The sequence below is a fragment of the Pseudochaenichthys georgianus genome, chromosome 12 (genome assembly GCF_902827115.2).
Source record: "Pseudochaenichthys georgianus chromosome 12, fPseGeo1.2, whole genome shotgun sequence".
NCBI classification, from domain to species: Eukaryota; Metazoa; Chordata; class Actinopteri; order Perciformes; family Channichthyidae; genus Pseudochaenichthys; species Pseudochaenichthys georgianus.
This window is the reverse complement of record NC_047514.1, coordinates 1,367,311-1,384,472: the sequence shown is the minus strand read 5'-3', so window position 1 is coordinate 1,384,472 and position 17,162 is coordinate 1,367,311. Positions and strand designations below refer to the sequence as shown.

Genomic DNA, 17,162 nt, shown 5'->3' with positions numbered 1-17,162 from the left:
TGCAGTGGCTGGCCGTCCCGTCTTCTGCTCTTCATCCTCTGCTCTTCATCCTCCGCACTGCATCCTCACCTCCACACCGACTCTGAAGTGCTCAGGTGAGTGAGGGCTACCCTTCGCCTCTCTTCTCCACCACGCAGAACATTTAAGGACTCTTTTTTCTGTTGTTTACAGCCAATGTGACGCCTCTATTTATAGATTTCCTGTGGGACAGCATGAGTGAGGAACTTGTGCGCAGAAGGCTGTCGTCCTCCCTCCCAGACTGTTAGCAAGCTCACTCTTCATACCTCGCTGCCGCCTCATGATGGAAAACATAGTGGAGGAGACCGGCGGCAGACACTGTGATGCTCTGAGTTAATAGTGTAGGTGTTCAGAGACCCAGAAGGATGACCGAGGGAATGGAGGACATCTCTCCCCCTCCTGGACAGGCCTCCCCCACCAGCTCTACTGTTGACACTGGACAAGTCCCCGAGGAGAAGCCAGAGGAGAAACCAGAGGAGACGGAGGCAGCTGGCGAGGGTGGGGAGGGTGCAGAGGGTGATGGGGAACATGTGGGGGCTTTGGGAGTCGTGGCCTTGCCTGGAACCTGCTGTGTGTGCATAGAGATGGAACGGATTAACAATTGTCTGCACTCGGAGAAAATCTGCATCCTTCCCATCCTGGCCTGTCTGCTGAGCTTAGCCCTCTGCACCGCCGGCCTCAAGTGGGTCTTTGTGGATAAGATCTTTGAGTACGAACCCCCCACACACTTAGATCCCAAACCCATCGGACAGGACCCCATCATCGTATCCGTGACCCCCACGCTGGGACTGACTGTGTCCATCCCTCACTCGTCGCCTACGTCTTTTGTCTCCCCGACCACGGCCATTACCTCGGGACGTCCTGACGTTTTAATGGAGGAGAAATCCACACGAGGGCCGTACGCTTCCCCTCGAGTGACTCACGCCGATGCCTCTGTGACTCTGAAATACAGCGCCGAGCGGCCCACCCTCCCGAAGCTGACTCCCCTCCCTCGGACGACCCAGGAGAGAAACGACATCTTCATCCCAACTAAATGTAAGTGCCGCGCTTAGTTTAGTCGTTTCACACGGCATGTCCCTTTGTTCCAGAAGGCTCTCCGGCATCACGATGCAGGGTGTCAGCATGGCAAGCTTAACCTTGGACTGTGGTGTTCTTCTTTTTGCTTACAGTGTGTCCTTGTTTTGTCGTTGTGTTTGAAAATGTCTTTCCTCTGCCAGGGAGAGTCTCCTGCAGACACGTTGCGACTTGCAGAGTGTAGCAGGAGGCCCATGACCTAGCAGCTGAAATATCCCTCCACACTCTGAAGGTGTGCAGGAAACAACTGTCCTACCCCTGCAGTGAATGCATTATTTCTAACACGCACTCGCTCATCCTTAAGTATTAAAGGATGCAGGGCACCATTCAATACATTCAGGATGTCACTTGGAAGCAATAAGAGCCCTAAAATGTGTCCCATTCTTCAGCGGTATGAAAAAATCAATAATTGATGCAGGACACAATGTGGGACTCGTGGCTGTGGTTCAGGGAGACTTCCTGTGTTCCTGCGCTCCATTTCAAGGTCAGAGCCGGCTGCAGGCTAATCGATGCCCCCTCCATCCGCCGCCCGCGGGCCGCAGGGAAAGCTTCCACTCGCCTGTCTGCCGGCGGCGGCTCGCCACCGCGACGTCTCCGCTGTAGTCACATCCCCGTGCTTTATGACTCTGGGTTAGCTCATCGGAGAGCATGGCAGTGGCCGGAGCCTCGGTCAAAGTGTATATCCACAGCATGAAAAGACGATGCCTCGAGATCAGGGGTGTCCAAACTACGGCCCGGGGGCCAAATGCGGCCCGCGGACCATTTTGAATCGGCCCTCGTCAAATTCAAAAAGTATAAGGGAGTACGGCCCACACATGAAACTTGTACGTGTCTTATATTGTACTTCTTGAATATAAATATAAACATATATTACACTGTAGTCATGTGTTAATAAAACCACTTTTCAAATAAATCCAGTCAAGTTGGAAACATTTTCTAACAAATCTTAGTTGGTAAGAAAAAATCCCAATGACTTATTTCCATAAGAAGCTTTAAATGAACCCTTCTATTTCTCCTTATGATAATCAATCTGAGGCTTCTGCTTTAAGGGCTGAGCTGCCAACACTCACAAGCATCCTTTCCCTACATTAGATTGATGTCGCTAACTTATAACTGAACTTATGAGGCGATATACCTCCAGTGAGCGGCCCAGACCTATATGTTTCTGTGTTCTCGGTGAAAGACGTTTGGACACCCCTGCTTTAGATCATTCTAGATGACCGGGCACTGCTAATAAAGCAGGGTAGCATTCGGGCGCGTTAGTGGTGCGGGGGATTTACCTGCTGACAGTCAGGGGTACTTCCTTACAGCAGTACTCATGTGGGTCGAACACATGTCGATGGGAAGCCAGTGATGGTGCAATGGGCCTCAAGCAAGAACATCTTTGTAATCCTTATCCTAAAGGTCTCATGCTTTGGGACAAACAATCGCTCCTAGATGGGAAAATGTCCCTCAGAAATGTCTCCGTGCAGCCTGATTGGACGCCACCTGTTCACGCGCCATTCGATTTTGCAAAAGCAAAAGTTGCCACGTCAGGCATTATATTCGAGGACACATACATCTTAAATATGACGAATTTAACAGCAGTCCGGATGGAAAAAGGGTTGTAATATATATTCAGAATAGAGCCGCAACGATTTATGATGAGTCGACAAGAAATTAGTTCTCCACGACTAATCTTAGAGGCGGTCATGTGACTCATAAGGCATGACAGATAACAGGTGATTGAACTGTCGGGCTAAACTGTACTAGTTTCCGTGACCACATATTGCAATGAGATCAATACACTGGCTCTTACGTGGCATGCCATGATGATGATGATGATGATGATGATGATTTGGTAAACAGAATATCCATTTTGCAATAAGTCTGTTGCCCTTTACAGTAATTATGTTCAACTCCACATTCATTCAGATCAAGTGCATCATGATGTAAGGTCAAACTGTTTATCCGCCGATGGCAAACCAACAAATCTGTCACGGTGCCACTTAAGAAAACCTTTGTTGTTGTTGTTGTTGTTGTTGTTGTTGCAGCACTGACTCATGCTTGTTTGTTCATGTAATTATGGGGATAGTGTGAAGGCCTTGTAATATTCTTAAAGTGCACGAGTAGTAAGTAACCTGTGCCCTCTAATCTGTCTCTGAGGACTAGTTGGTCTGAGCTTGGAGTCTCCATAGCAACACACACTTACAGTCGGTCTGAGGGAAGTGACACAAGTTATTTGAAGATTAAAAAAGGACTTCCAGCTGTGAGTGTGTAGGACGTGAACCCGATAGTTGGATGTCTGCTTAAAGGTCCCCTATTATACGGGTTTTCATCAATATATCACAGGTCTCAGATATATACAGAACCTGTCTCTGATTGGCTGAAACACCAAACGGATCATTGCAGCATTACCCATAATCCCCTCTGTTTCAGCCCCGTTTCAAAAGTGCTGATTCTCTGTCTGTTACTTGAAAATAAGGAGCCCTTTTCAGAGTCTCTTTCCACAGAGGGGACACATGTTGATGTAGAAGAGACATGAAGAAGAGGGGACACATGTTGATGTAGAAGAGACATGAAGAAGAGGGGACACATGTTTATGTAGAAGAGACATGAGGAAGAGGGGACACATGTTGATGTAGAAGAGACATGGAGAAGAGGGGACACATGTTGATGTAGAAGAGACATGGAGAAGAGGGGACACATGTTGATGTAGAAGAGACATGGAGAAGAGGGGACACGTGTTGATGTAGAAGAGACGTGAAGAAGAGGGGGACACGTGTTGATGTAGAAGAGACGTGAAGAAGAGGGGACACGTGTTGATGTAGAAGAGATGTGAAGAAGAGGGGACACGTGTTGATGTAGAAGAGACATGGAGAAGAGGGGACACATGTTGATGTAGAGGAGACATGGAGAAGAGGGTACACATGTTGATGTAGAGGAGACATGAAGAAGAGGGGACACATGTTGATGTAGAAGAGACATGAGGAAGAGGGGACACATGTTGATGTAGAAGAGACATGGAGAAGAGGGGACACATGTTGATGTAGAAGAGACATGGAGAAGAGGGGACACGTGTTGATGTAGAAGAGACATGGAGAAGAGGGGACACGTGTTGATGTAGAAGAGACGTGAAGAAGAGGGGACACGTGTTGATGTAGAAGAGATGTGAAGAAGAGGGGACACATGTTGATGTAGAAGAGACATGGAGAAGAGGGGACACATGTTGATGTAGAGGAGACATGGAGAAGAGGGGACACATGTTGATGTAGAGGAGACATGGCGAAGAGGGGACACATGTTGATGTAGAAGAGACATGGCGAAGAGGGGACACATGTTGATGTAGAAGAGACGTGACGAAGAGGGGACACATGTTGATGTAGAAGAGACATGAAGAAGAGGGGACACATGTTGATGTAGAAGAGACATGAAGAAGAGGGGACACATGTTGATGAAGAAGAGACATGAAGAAGAGGGGACACATGTTGATGTAGAAGAGACATGAAGAAGAGGGGACACATGTTGATGAAGAAGAGACATGGAGAAGAGGGGACACATGTTGATGTAGAAGAGACATGAAGAAGAGGGGACACATGTTGATGTAGAAGAGACGTGAAGAAGAGGGGACACATGTTGATGTAGAAGAGACATGGAGAAGAGGGGACACATGTTGATGTAGAAGAGACATGAAGAAGAGGGGACACATGTTGATGTAGAAGAGACATGAAGAAGAGGGGACACATGTTGATGTAGAAGAGACATGAAGAAGAGGGGACACATGTTGATGTAGAAGAGACGTGAAGAAGAGGGGACACATGTTGATGTAGAAGAGACATGAGAAGAGGGGACACATGTTGATGTAGAAGAGACATGAAGAAGAGGGGACACATGTTGATGTAGAAGAGACATGAAGAAGAGGGGACACATGTTGATGTAGAAGAGACATGAAGAAGAGGGGACACATGTTGATGTAGAAGAGACATGAAGAAGAGGGGACACATGTTGATGTAGAAGAGACATGGAGAAGAGGGGACACATGTTGATGTAGAAGAGACATGAAGAAGAGGGGACACATGTTGATGTAGAAGAGACATGAAGAAGAGGGGACACATGTTGATGTAGAAGAGACATGGAGAAGAGGGGACACATGTTGATGTAGAAGAGACATGAAGAAGAGGGGACACATGTTGATGTAGAAGAGACATGAAGAAGAGGGGACACATGTTGTTGGTTTCAGATTGGCCGAAAAGCATTTTGTTGGACGCAAATGAAGACCTTGAACCTCCTGCATGTGACTCCGCTGATCAGCTCCTAGGTAGCGACACCTTGTGTAGTGAGGAAGGACACGGCTGTCCACAAACTGCTGCCACAGCATGGGATACTACGGGATGATTCTGCAAAACCCCAAATGATGTCTCGTAATATGTTATAGCTTCCAAGGCCAGCCAAATAAATGATTTCTACATTATCTGTCTTGGAAGTACACCAACAAAGGCTTTGAGATGTTTCATAGGGAATGGAAATGCACATGTATCACACCCAGCGGTGGAAGAAGCACCTACATTATGAACTTAGTAGAAATAATATGCATGGTCTTTATATACTTCATTATCAGGTAAATGTACTTAAAGTAAGTACAAAGTATACAATGTCCCTATTCACAATATTACAATTCTATAACATTCGGGGTTACATCTTTGTGTTGTTATGTTGAGCACATTTGTTATACTTGGTAGATTAGTAGTGCAGTACTGCATCACATCGTGTTAGCATATCATGAGTGTGTATTTGTAAACCGAGGATGTAGAGCAGGGGTGTCAAACTCAAGGCCCGGGGGCCAAATCCGGCCCGCGACTTCATCTCATGCGGCCCCTCAAGAGATTGCAAAGAATATTATACGGTTATATGCCGATTTACAGAAGCACGTTGCCCATAAACTACATATCCCACAATGCATCTCAAATTTGACTTTTTTCTCAGAACTTGACTTTTTTTTCTCAGAACAAGTTTTTTTCTCAGAATTTGACTTATTTTCTTCAAAATATTAATTTTCTCTTAGAATTTGCCTTTTTCTCATTAGATTTTTAAAAATCATTTTGTAACATTCTCAGTGAAGAGACTTGCAATGATTTGCCCTAGACTTCTGCTTTCAGACGTATAATTATGAAGTTATTATCCTATCCGATAATAATCCAATACAGAGGCAATGATGTAATATAATACATTATTTTTACATTATTATTACATACATTATTATTAAAGTTACAACCGGCCCTTTGAGTACAACCATAATGCTGATGTGGCCCGCAAAGAAATTGAGTTTGACACCCCTGATGTAGAGGACTATATTTAGCACAAAATGGAAATACTTAGGTACATGTATGTCTAGACAAACTACTTAAAGGTGGGGTAGGTGATTCACTTCAGAAACACGTTTTGTTATATTCCATGGAATGCTCTTAACATCCCGATAGCAATGAATACATTAAATGCTTTGACAAGAAATCCATAAAAAAAATATCATCCGTGGAAGCCGTGGCGCTGTAAAAAGCACGACCAATCATCTGCTTCGGCCCGGCTAAAGTAACTGGATGGCCTACCTGCCTGTCAGCCTTCCATCTGGGCACAAACTCATCTCGTGCCCTCATTGGTCATGTGCGCGTTCGTGTGTGTTGGAGGAGGGGCTCTGTGAGGAAGTCTGAAGGAAGGAGCAGATTTTTTTCGGTTGCGTACTTTCACATTCTAGCGCCCTCGAGCTGGTTTCTCCATTCGTACCTACCCTACCTTTAAGCTCATGACTTGGGTAAATGTACGACTGGTTACACCTTAGTGGTTAAACATGGTGCGTTTTGGTGACACACACTGATTAAGAAACGCCCTGAGGCTCCGTTAAAGCTTAAAGAGGGTGTGTGTAATAGGCAGTGTCTTCTACATGGTTATATACGAGCCGTTCCACTTCACCAGCGTTCCTGCATCGGCACTAAACGTTGGCACTGACTGGACAGCTGCTGAATCATCCCATTTGGTTTTAATTCCTCCGGCTGGGCAGAGAGAAGGACTGCAGTGCAGGGGCAGTGGACGCTCCGCAAAAAGGAAGAGCAATCGAGACGTTTTACACACACAAGTGATACTGCACACACACGAATAGTCACCATAAGGACAGTGTTTATTCTAAAAGTTATATTTTAGCTTTATTACATTTCCTTTTGCTTTATAGTCTCAATTGACTTAAATAACGACACCTTTGTAGTGCAGGGTGCAGTAGTGGGTTTTCAGTCTGTGACGGAAGATGTGAGGACTTTCTGCCTGATAGGAAACGATGGGTTTTTGTTGAGGCACCCCTCACGGTGACTGAGTGGAGAGCCAATGGGAGGGAATGTATCATTTAACCATCAGGAAGAGCCACACATCCAGCAAGTGTGAAGTGCATCAGATGGCTGGTTGTGAACTATGAGCTATTGAATAAAAGATATAGGGTCCGTTGATTTAATTAGGTGAGACTGAAGCACTGTTTTTCACTTTAGAGGGTCTTGGACATTGTAATGTTATGTTAAGTGTCCTTGTTTCTTGTCTTAGTGTGTGTCCTTGTCCTTGATGTTGCAAATGGAGCTGCTATGACGCAAGAAAAAAAATGCAGTCTTTTTCGGACAATACATTATTATCGCAGCGTATCATATTCTCAAGATGGCCGTATAGGACATACCCACACACAAGCAGATTCCCTTCATACTAAGATAGGGGGGTTCATTTTTCAGACGTTGCAGTATGTCTCCGCTCCCAAGTTCCTTAAAATCTACATTTTGCTTATGTTGTTGTATGTAAGAATGTCAAGCTCATAAGTATAAGCAGCAGAGTCATTTTACTCTATCGTCCGGTCAGATGGTAACCAAAGAAATAATACTTATTTATCCTGAAAACTGGTGACTGGCCAATCGATAATAACGTCACAGCTGGGTATCATCATCACATTGACCTTTGGCAATTTCTACAGTAGGCTTGGAGACATCATACCGAATGGATCGACTTGTTTGCAATGTTACATGTGGAAGTTAGCATTGAAAAGTGCTTTAAAAGAGTGAAAGCTTTTAAAGTAACGTAGGACGATCGCTATGGTAGAATAGAGTCAGTGGTAGTTTCATTAAAGGGGACCTATCATGCAAAATGCACTTTTTGATGTCTTTTATACATCAACATGTGTCCCCGGTGTGTCGGGGAACTCACGCAGCGTCAGAAAATAAACCCCTCTCTCTTTTCCTCCGTACCCAAATCTCTAAAAACGGGGAACAACGGAGCTGATCCAGATGTGCGTCCGATATGACGTAATATCTAAAATGTGGACCCACGGGCCAATCAGAAACGTTGCTATCGGAAACAACGCCCGACTGTTTTGGGCGTAATATGGTCGGTGTTCACATTAGCATCGCTAACACGTACTGGAGAGCATGTGTGTGAAGAAGCAGGAAGTAGAAAGGAACTCACCTTGTGGTGTAACCGGCAAGAGAGAAAGCCTTTGAGCTCCAGACTGTTTCAGAGAGAATCCTTGATAATCCATGAGATGGCGTTTCATCACGGCAGCATTTAGTTTAGACGGTAGCTGCCGGGTCCCGCATGAGCTCAGACCCTCCTTTTTTATATCAATCCTTTTTTTTATATAAAGCTTTATACCAAAAATCTGCACTTTCGAAACAGGAAGTGAAATAGAGGGATATGAGGCATGGCTAGAATGGGTGATCTGTTTGGCATTTTGAGCAAAACACTTGTTTTTAATATATTTATATATCTTTGACCTATGCTATTGCCTAAAAATAGCATGATAGGTGACCTTTAAAGGGTGTGTCCCTCACTGAAGTCAATAGGATGCACTCAATCTGGTGCACTAGTGTTGGACATTTGGTTATTGTACAAGATTAATGAAAATAGTAATGGTCGAGTCGACACAAGAAAATAATTTGTCAAGATTTGCCATGTGACGTTTGAAAGATGGTAAAATCACATCATATTTGTACCTCTTTATGAAGGAGTGCAATGTAGCTCCATTATACTGCATACCAAGGGCAAACTGCAGGATGCAATAAAGTAGAAAGCCTTTTTTCCTGACACTGAATTTAGTCATTCTGGGTCATTCCCTGCTCCCTGGCGGTGTGCTGCGGAGAGTCACGCTGCCCTCGGCATGTCCTCAGCATAGCTACACATGAACACATGTTTAATACATGCAGCTGCTGCACCTCTTCAACCATTTCAGCTTTGCAAAAGATTATTTGCTCGAGTAAATGCCACACCTTCTTATTAACCCTTTCATTCTTTCCGGTTTGGTACGATTAGAATAAAATACGTTTAAAGTGACATTGAAGAAAAAGTGCTGCACCTAATTTTAGATTTAATTAAGTCCCGTATTGGACAGTAACCTTGATAGCATTGTGTCGAAACCTCCCGTGGTAGTTTCTCAATATAAAGGCTTGTGACTGCCTTGCTATCACGATATGTTGACTGTAAAAGTAGCGCAGAAGAATTGAGAGAATGACTGTTGGAAATGTGAATGAATAAGGTTTAGAGAAATTGCCTCCCTAGCAGTCTGTGGGCCAGCTGACGTGCTCTAATTCTGCAGGGTTTTTTTAGGTCGCTACTGTCGAATACGTTCTCATAAATAAACTAGAAGGGCACTTGGAGAGTGAAGACCTCCGCCATGTGCCATGCATCTGCCAATGTTAACGACGGCACAAGATAAACTGCGCATTTGAATCTGATTAGGATCCGCTCCAAACATGTTACGGGTTCTTCTTTGGCTCGTGCTACACCCCGTCAACTATGCTTATAATAACTGTGCCCTCTGATTACACATGAGCAAATAAACCAAATCTAAAACATAAACCTCCTTGGAGGATGTTATTTATGAATGAATAGATAAATACAAACAGTAGTAAGCTTTCTTAAATTGGAAATAGAGAACAGATGGTCGATTGCCCTGAAGATTATTGGAAGTTAAATAGTAGATGGATGGATAGATAGATAGATAGATATATACATGTGGAAATACAAATGTCCAGTAACAAAATATAATGCAGGATTTTATATATACCGTACTTTTCGGACTATAAAGCGCACCCGCATATAAGCCGCAGCAGCTAAATTGTCCGTCTGTCTTGCTCTCGTTCTGTCTCTCGGTTCCACTTTGACTTTGGCGCGCTACCTGTCTCGCTCTTTTCCGGCCTCCAGCTTTTCCTGCTGGAGCCCGCCGCTTAGAGGTGGCGGGCGCGGACCGGTCATAGAGCCCATAGGGTTAAAGGTGGTTAATGTTACCTGTAAAATCCATAGATTTAGGAGGTTCCCTAGTGGCCGTTAGCTGTACACAAAAAATGGGGAAAAAAGTCGCGGCTTATAGTCCGAAAAGTACGGTACATTAATTTGTTCAATATTAAATTGAATATCTTTTTTTTTAACCAATTTACCCGACAAACAATACATACACAAGCACAGTACATTACAACACATAGTTGCCAGACAGCGAGTATTCCACAGTTTGGAGGAAGTACATTTCTGTACGATGGACATAGACAGTGATTTATTAATGTATGGTGTGATATTGTTCACAATTAAACAAGGTTCGGACATTCAGCATTTCCAACAGTAGGTGAGCAAGGAATATCTACAATCACACTTCTGTCGAGTTATATTTCAACCATTTCGAGTAGACCATCGAACTGTGTACAGGTCATATTGAAGTCTTAACAAGAGTGGCAATCTCTCCATGTCATGAATGTCTTTAATGATCTCAATCCAGTGATCGACTGAAGGAGATTCGGCCTGTAGCCACTTACGAGTAAAAGCTTTTTTTGCCACTACAGGAAATATTTTCAAAAGGTATTTATTACTCCCCGTCATTTATTCTGGAAGGTCACCCAAGTAGAGAACAAAAGAGAAAGGGATCTGTAAAGTCGAATATGCTCTCCAAATATCATCCCAACCAGTGACATATTTCACTTTGTTTGGATTTTATTGCCGTGTTCACAAAATGAAATAAAGTCACATTTCGATTTTCTCCTTGCACTGATGTGACCGCTGCTTCCAGAGAATGAATAGATCGTCAATGGCCCTGAAGATTATCGGAAATGAAATAATGTAGTGATGTTCGATTTGTAAGATCCGGGTCTTTGGTACGAACGAAGGGAACCGAGTCGTACTCGGTGAGAGCCGTTCTTCAGTGGTACAGGTAGACGACCTGTTTTCAGCCAAACGCGAAAACGCAGCAGCATTTGGATGCACTTCAACAAAAACATAGGCAGTGATAAAGCGGAGTGCAACTTTTGTAAAGCCAAAATATCATTTAAAGCAGGGTCAACAATTACCCATCACTAAAATAATGTGAAGGCATTTTGTCATATCGATTTTTAACCAATACACCAGTGACTGATTTCACTTTGTTTGGATTTTAATGCCGTGTTCACAAAATCTGTCCGTGAGATAAAGTCACATTTAGATTTCCTCCTTGCACCGCCTGCTGCTCCCAGAGAATCGTGCCGAGGAGGCGTGCTGCTGCTGCTGCTGCACTGCATCATGGTTTGTCCTTGACAGACAGAAACACCATCACTGCCGCAGACTGCTTGCTCTGCAGATGCAACCCCAGCCCAAAGCGGCGGAACAGCAGGGAAGTGAAGTGGCCTGTTGGCTGAGCTCCAGCACCCGGTTAATGTTTCTGATCCTCCAGCAAAAAGTGAGCGGAGGAATCTGCATCCATCTTTAGACTCGGTCAGGCGTGATGAGGATGAGACGACAGAAATCCCCAGCTGTGGCAGCTCTGTTATAAACCGCTGCCAAATAAAATTGACTATCTATAGGCTGCTGATGTATGGAGGTTATGGTTTGCTGCTTGTAGGGTAGGGGGGATATATTATTACCAGTTATAGGGTTTGAATGACTCAACAAAATGTCTACTCTAATCTAAGCCACACAATAAGAACGTAATGATTACTTTCTGTTACCTCAATATCAATGCATAAAGAAACACAAGAGAGAATACATATTAATAAGGTGGCTTTTAAATACGTGTATCGCTGTATGTAAGCCAACAGAACAATGTGACCTTAGGAAAGAAGAAACCAAGATATTTAGGATCAAAAATGTGTTCTCATACATTTTAAGCTAGGCATGAAGAGTAGTTTACAGATGCTGTTTTAGTTTAAAAGAGGCCCTATTATGCTTTTGGGGGTTTTCCCTGAACTTATTTAGGTTTTTGTGCTTGTCTGAAAAGGCTAAAATCCTGAAGTTTCCCCCAGAGGGAGTTTCTCTAAAAGACTAAGACATCCACTGGTTACAGAATAACATTTCTGAAAGGGGACCTCTCATGCAAAATGCACTTTGTGATGTCTTTTATACATAAATATGTGTCCCCAGTGCGTCGGGGAACTCACGCAGCGTCGGAAAATAAAACCCTTTCTCTTTTCCTCCGTACCCGAATCTTTTAAAAACGGGGGGTACAACGAGCGGATACAGATTTGCTGCCGATATGACGTCAAATCGGCGGCGGACCCGCAGAGAGTTGCTATCAGAAACAATGCCTGACGTGTTTTGGACGTAATCTCGTCTTTGTTTACATTAGCAAGGCTCGCTAACGCTCAGAGCTAACCTGTACTGGAGGGCAGGGGTTCCCAACCTTTGTTGTGCCAAGGACCGGCAGATACATTAAAAAAAAAAGCGCGGACCGGTTGTCAATTTTAAGCGATTTTAATATTTACTCACCAGCAGGTAGCAACAGAGGCTATTGTATGTAACAGCCTGAACAAATACGAGAACAATATGCATCCATAACAAAAAGAACCGGTGTCGTTTTTCGGAAAAACGGAAAACCAAAAAAACGACGTTATTCAGTTAACGGGAAAACAGATAAATCAACGGTTTTGTTTTGTTTGTAAGATTTACGGATAATCCAGTGATGGGAAAATGGTGTGTGTGTGTGTGTGTGTGTGTGTGTGTGTGTGTGTGTGTGTGTGTGTGTGTGTGTGTGTGTGTGTGTGTGTGTGTGTGTGTGTGTGTGTGTGTGTGTGTGTGTGTGTGTGTGTGTGTGTGTGTGTGTGTGTGTGTGTGTGTGTGTGTGTGTGTGTGTGTGTGTGTGTGTGTGTGTGTGTGTGTGTGTGTGTGTGTGTGTGTGTGTGTGTGTGTGTGTGTGTGTGTGTGTGTGTGTGTGTGTGTGTGTGTGTGTGTGTGTGTGTGTGTGTGTGTGTGTGTGTGTTGCCTGCAGCCATTTCATAAAGTGAAGGAGGTGTTCCTTCTCTCAAACAGCTGCGGGCAGCAGATACCGTGAGAGTCCCTGACATTAATTCAGATCAAGGCAGACTGGTGTACTCTCCTGTGTTGCCAATCCGGTGCTTAAACAAAGGCGAGGCAAGTTTATGTATATAACACTTTCAAAGTGCTTTACAAAAAAATGAAAGACATTAAGAAAATGGCATTTAAAATCAGTCATTAAAAAGAAAAGCTAATAAAATAAACATATAGCTCTACACCCCTGGCCGACATGTCCTTAAAATGAAGTCCGAGTTTAAAATATATCTCAAATAATGTATGCCATTTCCCCACATAAACATAACAGTCTGCAATCAAACGGTTGTCTGCTGTGCGCTCTTCCTACTTGGCGCACCGGTAACTTTCTCGTGCGCACGAGAGGCTGAGACCAGGCTGAGCCGCCGAATCCCTCGGAACATCATATATAAAAGCCATTTTCAACGGTTATCTGATGAAAGATTAACTAGGCTACTGGATGAAATAATATGACTGGTATCGGTGCGAACATTAAACACTTTTTGAAAAAAATATTATGATAAAATATTTTTATATATTTATAATTCTGCAAATATTACGATAAACTCACAGCTATTTCGCGGCCCTGCCGTAACACCTCCGGGGGTTGGGAACTCCTGCTGTAGAGCACATGTGTTTAAAAAGCAGGAAGTAAAAAGGAACTCACCTTGTGATAAACCTGCAAGAGAAAAAGCATTTGAGCTCCATACTGTTTCAGAAATAATCCTTGATATGGTTTAGAACAGGATGGCGTTTTATCACAGCAGAATTTAACTTTATCTCCGGTAGAATTCTGATCAGGCATTAGCTCCGCCTCCTCTTTTCTTTTCTTTTTCAAGCTAAGGACCCAAAATCTGCGTTTCTCTAACAGGGCTGCACAAGAGGGGTATGAGCAATATGAGGCATGGGTGATCTGTTTTGTATTTTAAACAAAAAACTTCACAGGTATGTTTTGTATTTCTACAATATATTTGTCCAATATAGCATAAGAGGTCCACTTTAAGTACATCATTTAGCTTTGACAGCAAGTGGATGTTTTGATGATCACACACATAATCAAAGACTGATAACAGTGGAGATTGCACGCTGCATTTATTTATCGAGGCTTGAATTGAGATGCTGCCATTAAGAGTCCACGTTCAATAGAAAAAGGGATGGAGCACCGGTTCTGATCCAGCCGTCTTTGTGCAGCGTTCACATCTCACACACTGATCGATGGGCATCTCTGTTCAGCTGCATAATCTCTGTCATTCCGTCTCATCAGTTCTGTGAGGAAGCTGCTTGTGGCTGAAATGTGCTGTGTAATGCAGAGGATATCTTACTGTACTGTGTATGCCAGCAGTATTCTGTCAGTAAGGGAAGACAGTTCTTGTATCATCATTATGTAATACGTGACTAGTCTGAACTCACACATACCCTAACCCTCTGAAAACAGTGACTGCAGCTGGCATTTCAAATCCACCTTTCCTTTAAGAAGGATTGAACGTCTACCTCCACTTAAAGGTGGGGTAGGTAAGTTTCAGAAACTGGCTCGAGTGCACTAATATTTGAAAGTACACAGATGAAAAGAATCCGCCCCTTCCTTCAGACTTCCTCACAGAGCACCTCCTCCAACACACATGAACGCGGCGCAATGCACGCCCAATTACGGCACGCCCAATGAGGGCACGAGATACATTTGTGCGTGCACGAGATGGAAGGCTTGGCTAAACGGATTGGTCGTGCTTTTTACAGTATCACGGCTTCCACAGATGACATTTTTTTATGGATTTTTTGTCCAAGCACTTCAGATTTTCATTGCTATCGGGATGTTAAGAGCATTCCATCCATCCATCCATCTTCTCTCGCTTATCCGTGGTCGGGTCGCGGGGGTATCAGTTCCAGCAGAGAGCCCCAAACTTCCTTTTCCCTGGCGACATCAACCAGCTCTGACTGGGGGGTCCCAAGGCGCTCCCAGGCCAGCGAAGAGATATAATCCCTCCACCTGGTCCTAGGTCTACCCCTTGGTCTCTTCCCATCTGGACGTGCCTGGAACACCTCCCTAGGGAGGCGCCCAGGTGGCATCCTAACTAGGTGCCCGAACCACCTCAACTGGCTCCTTTCGACGCGAAGGAGGAGCGGCTCAACTCCGAGTCCCTCCCGGATGACCGAACTTCTCACCTTATCTCTAAGGGAGACACCAGCCACCCGGCAGAGGAAACCCATCTCGGCCGCTTGTATCCGCGATCTCGTTCTTTCGGTCATGTTAAGAGCATTCCATGGAATATAACAAAAAGTGTATCTCGAGCCGGTTTCTGTAAACTAACCCACCTTTAATATAACGTTGTTTTCAAATTAAAAACTCTGTGTGTGTGTGTGTGTGTGTGTGGTGTGTGTGTGTGTGTGTGTTGTGTGTGTGGTGTGTGTGTGTGTGGTGTGTGTGTGTGTGTGTGTGTGTGTGTGTGTGTGTGTGTGTGGTGTGTGTGTGTGGTGTGTGTGTGTGTGTGTGTGTGTGTGTGTGTGTGTGTGTGTGGTGTGTGTGTGTGTGTGTGTGTGTGTGTGTGTGTGTGTGTGTGTGTGTGTGTGTGTGTGGTGTGTGTGTGTGTGTGTGTGTGTGTGTGTGTGTGTGTGTGTTGTGTTGTGTGTGTGTGGTTTTCTTGCACTAACTTTTGGTGTTTTTTTTCACAGCTGCCGGCTCCACCACCACGACAGCAAAGACCTCCAGTCATGTGACCCGCTGCAGTGACAAGCAGAGGAACTACTGTGTGAACGGAGGGGAGTGCTTCACCCTTGAGATCCTGCCCGGCAGCACAAAGTTTCTTTGCAGGTACGACAAGGACATTGAATATGTTTGAAGCATCTGCTGTGATTTATGATACCTGCTCTAACGAAAACAGAATGTAGCTTTGGAGAAAGGTGTTGGGAAACCTACATATATTTAACTTTCAACATAAACAAATATGATGGAAACAACATTTTATTATACATAAACAATTTAACATAAGAAGTAAGATACATTAGTAGTATAAAACGAGTTAATTGGTTTATTATTTCTTGATTCTTATTGAAATAATTTTTGAGCAATACAGCAAAGATGGCTGAGTAACAACCAGTGACATCCTTCCAACACCCTTCATGTGTCTGAACACGCACATAGCTTAGCTTAGCTTAGCTTATCAAGCCACCTGCTCCAAATAAATAGCGGGTAGGAGTTATTTGCTACTGCTGGGTTCAAACTAAAAGGCAAACTATTACAGAACATGGTTGTAATGTTGCAATACTTTCAGAGATGCTGTACTCTGAAACACAATTCTAGCTATATCGTACACATTGCACCTTAAATTAAAATCCCTTTAACATAGCAGTTAGTACCTGTCCCTCTCTCTCATGTGCAGAGTATATTCCATGCAAAAGACGTACGACATTATAGGTCTATAACTTCTGTTGGTTGTTTTATGAGGCTGGCACACAGACATCCAAATAGTCCAAAGATAAATATTTAGGCAACCTAGAGGCTACCCAAAAAGTGTGATTTGGTTCGGACCAGTGGAAATTCTGTGTGTTGAATGCAAATCTCCACAAAAGCCTTTTTGATTCACTATTAAAAACTGTATTCACGATTCTTTGGAAAGTAAATGTCAGAACATTATTTACAAATTATTTTCAGTTACTTGTAAATCCCTTTTAAGTTTGAAATGTGTTCATGTATTTGGAAATATTTGCAAAACTCTTTTGAGTTGAGCAATATGTTGCATTTGTGGAAGGGGTTTTCCAATGTACAGATTTCAGATTTCCACATGGAAACACACAATGGAGTG

The 17,162-nt window shown here is 43.8% G+C and overlaps 1 protein-coding gene across 1 annotated transcript in view; it reads left to right on the top strand.

Moving 5' to 3' along the window:
* The first annotated feature begins 233 nt into the window (after positions 1-233).
* The window catches only part of nrg1 (neuregulin 1), a 54,559-nt gene continuing 37,630 nt past the window's right edge, over positions 234-17,162 (top strand). Inside the window, exons 1-2 of the mRNA XM_034096413.1 lie at positions 234-1,053; positions 16,033-16,171. Coding sequence (XP_033952304.1) covers positions 384-1,053; positions 16,033-16,171 — 809 coding nt within the window. The 5' untranslated portion in view covers positions 234-383. The remainder of the gene's footprint in view (positions 1,054-16,032; positions 16,172-17,162) is intronic.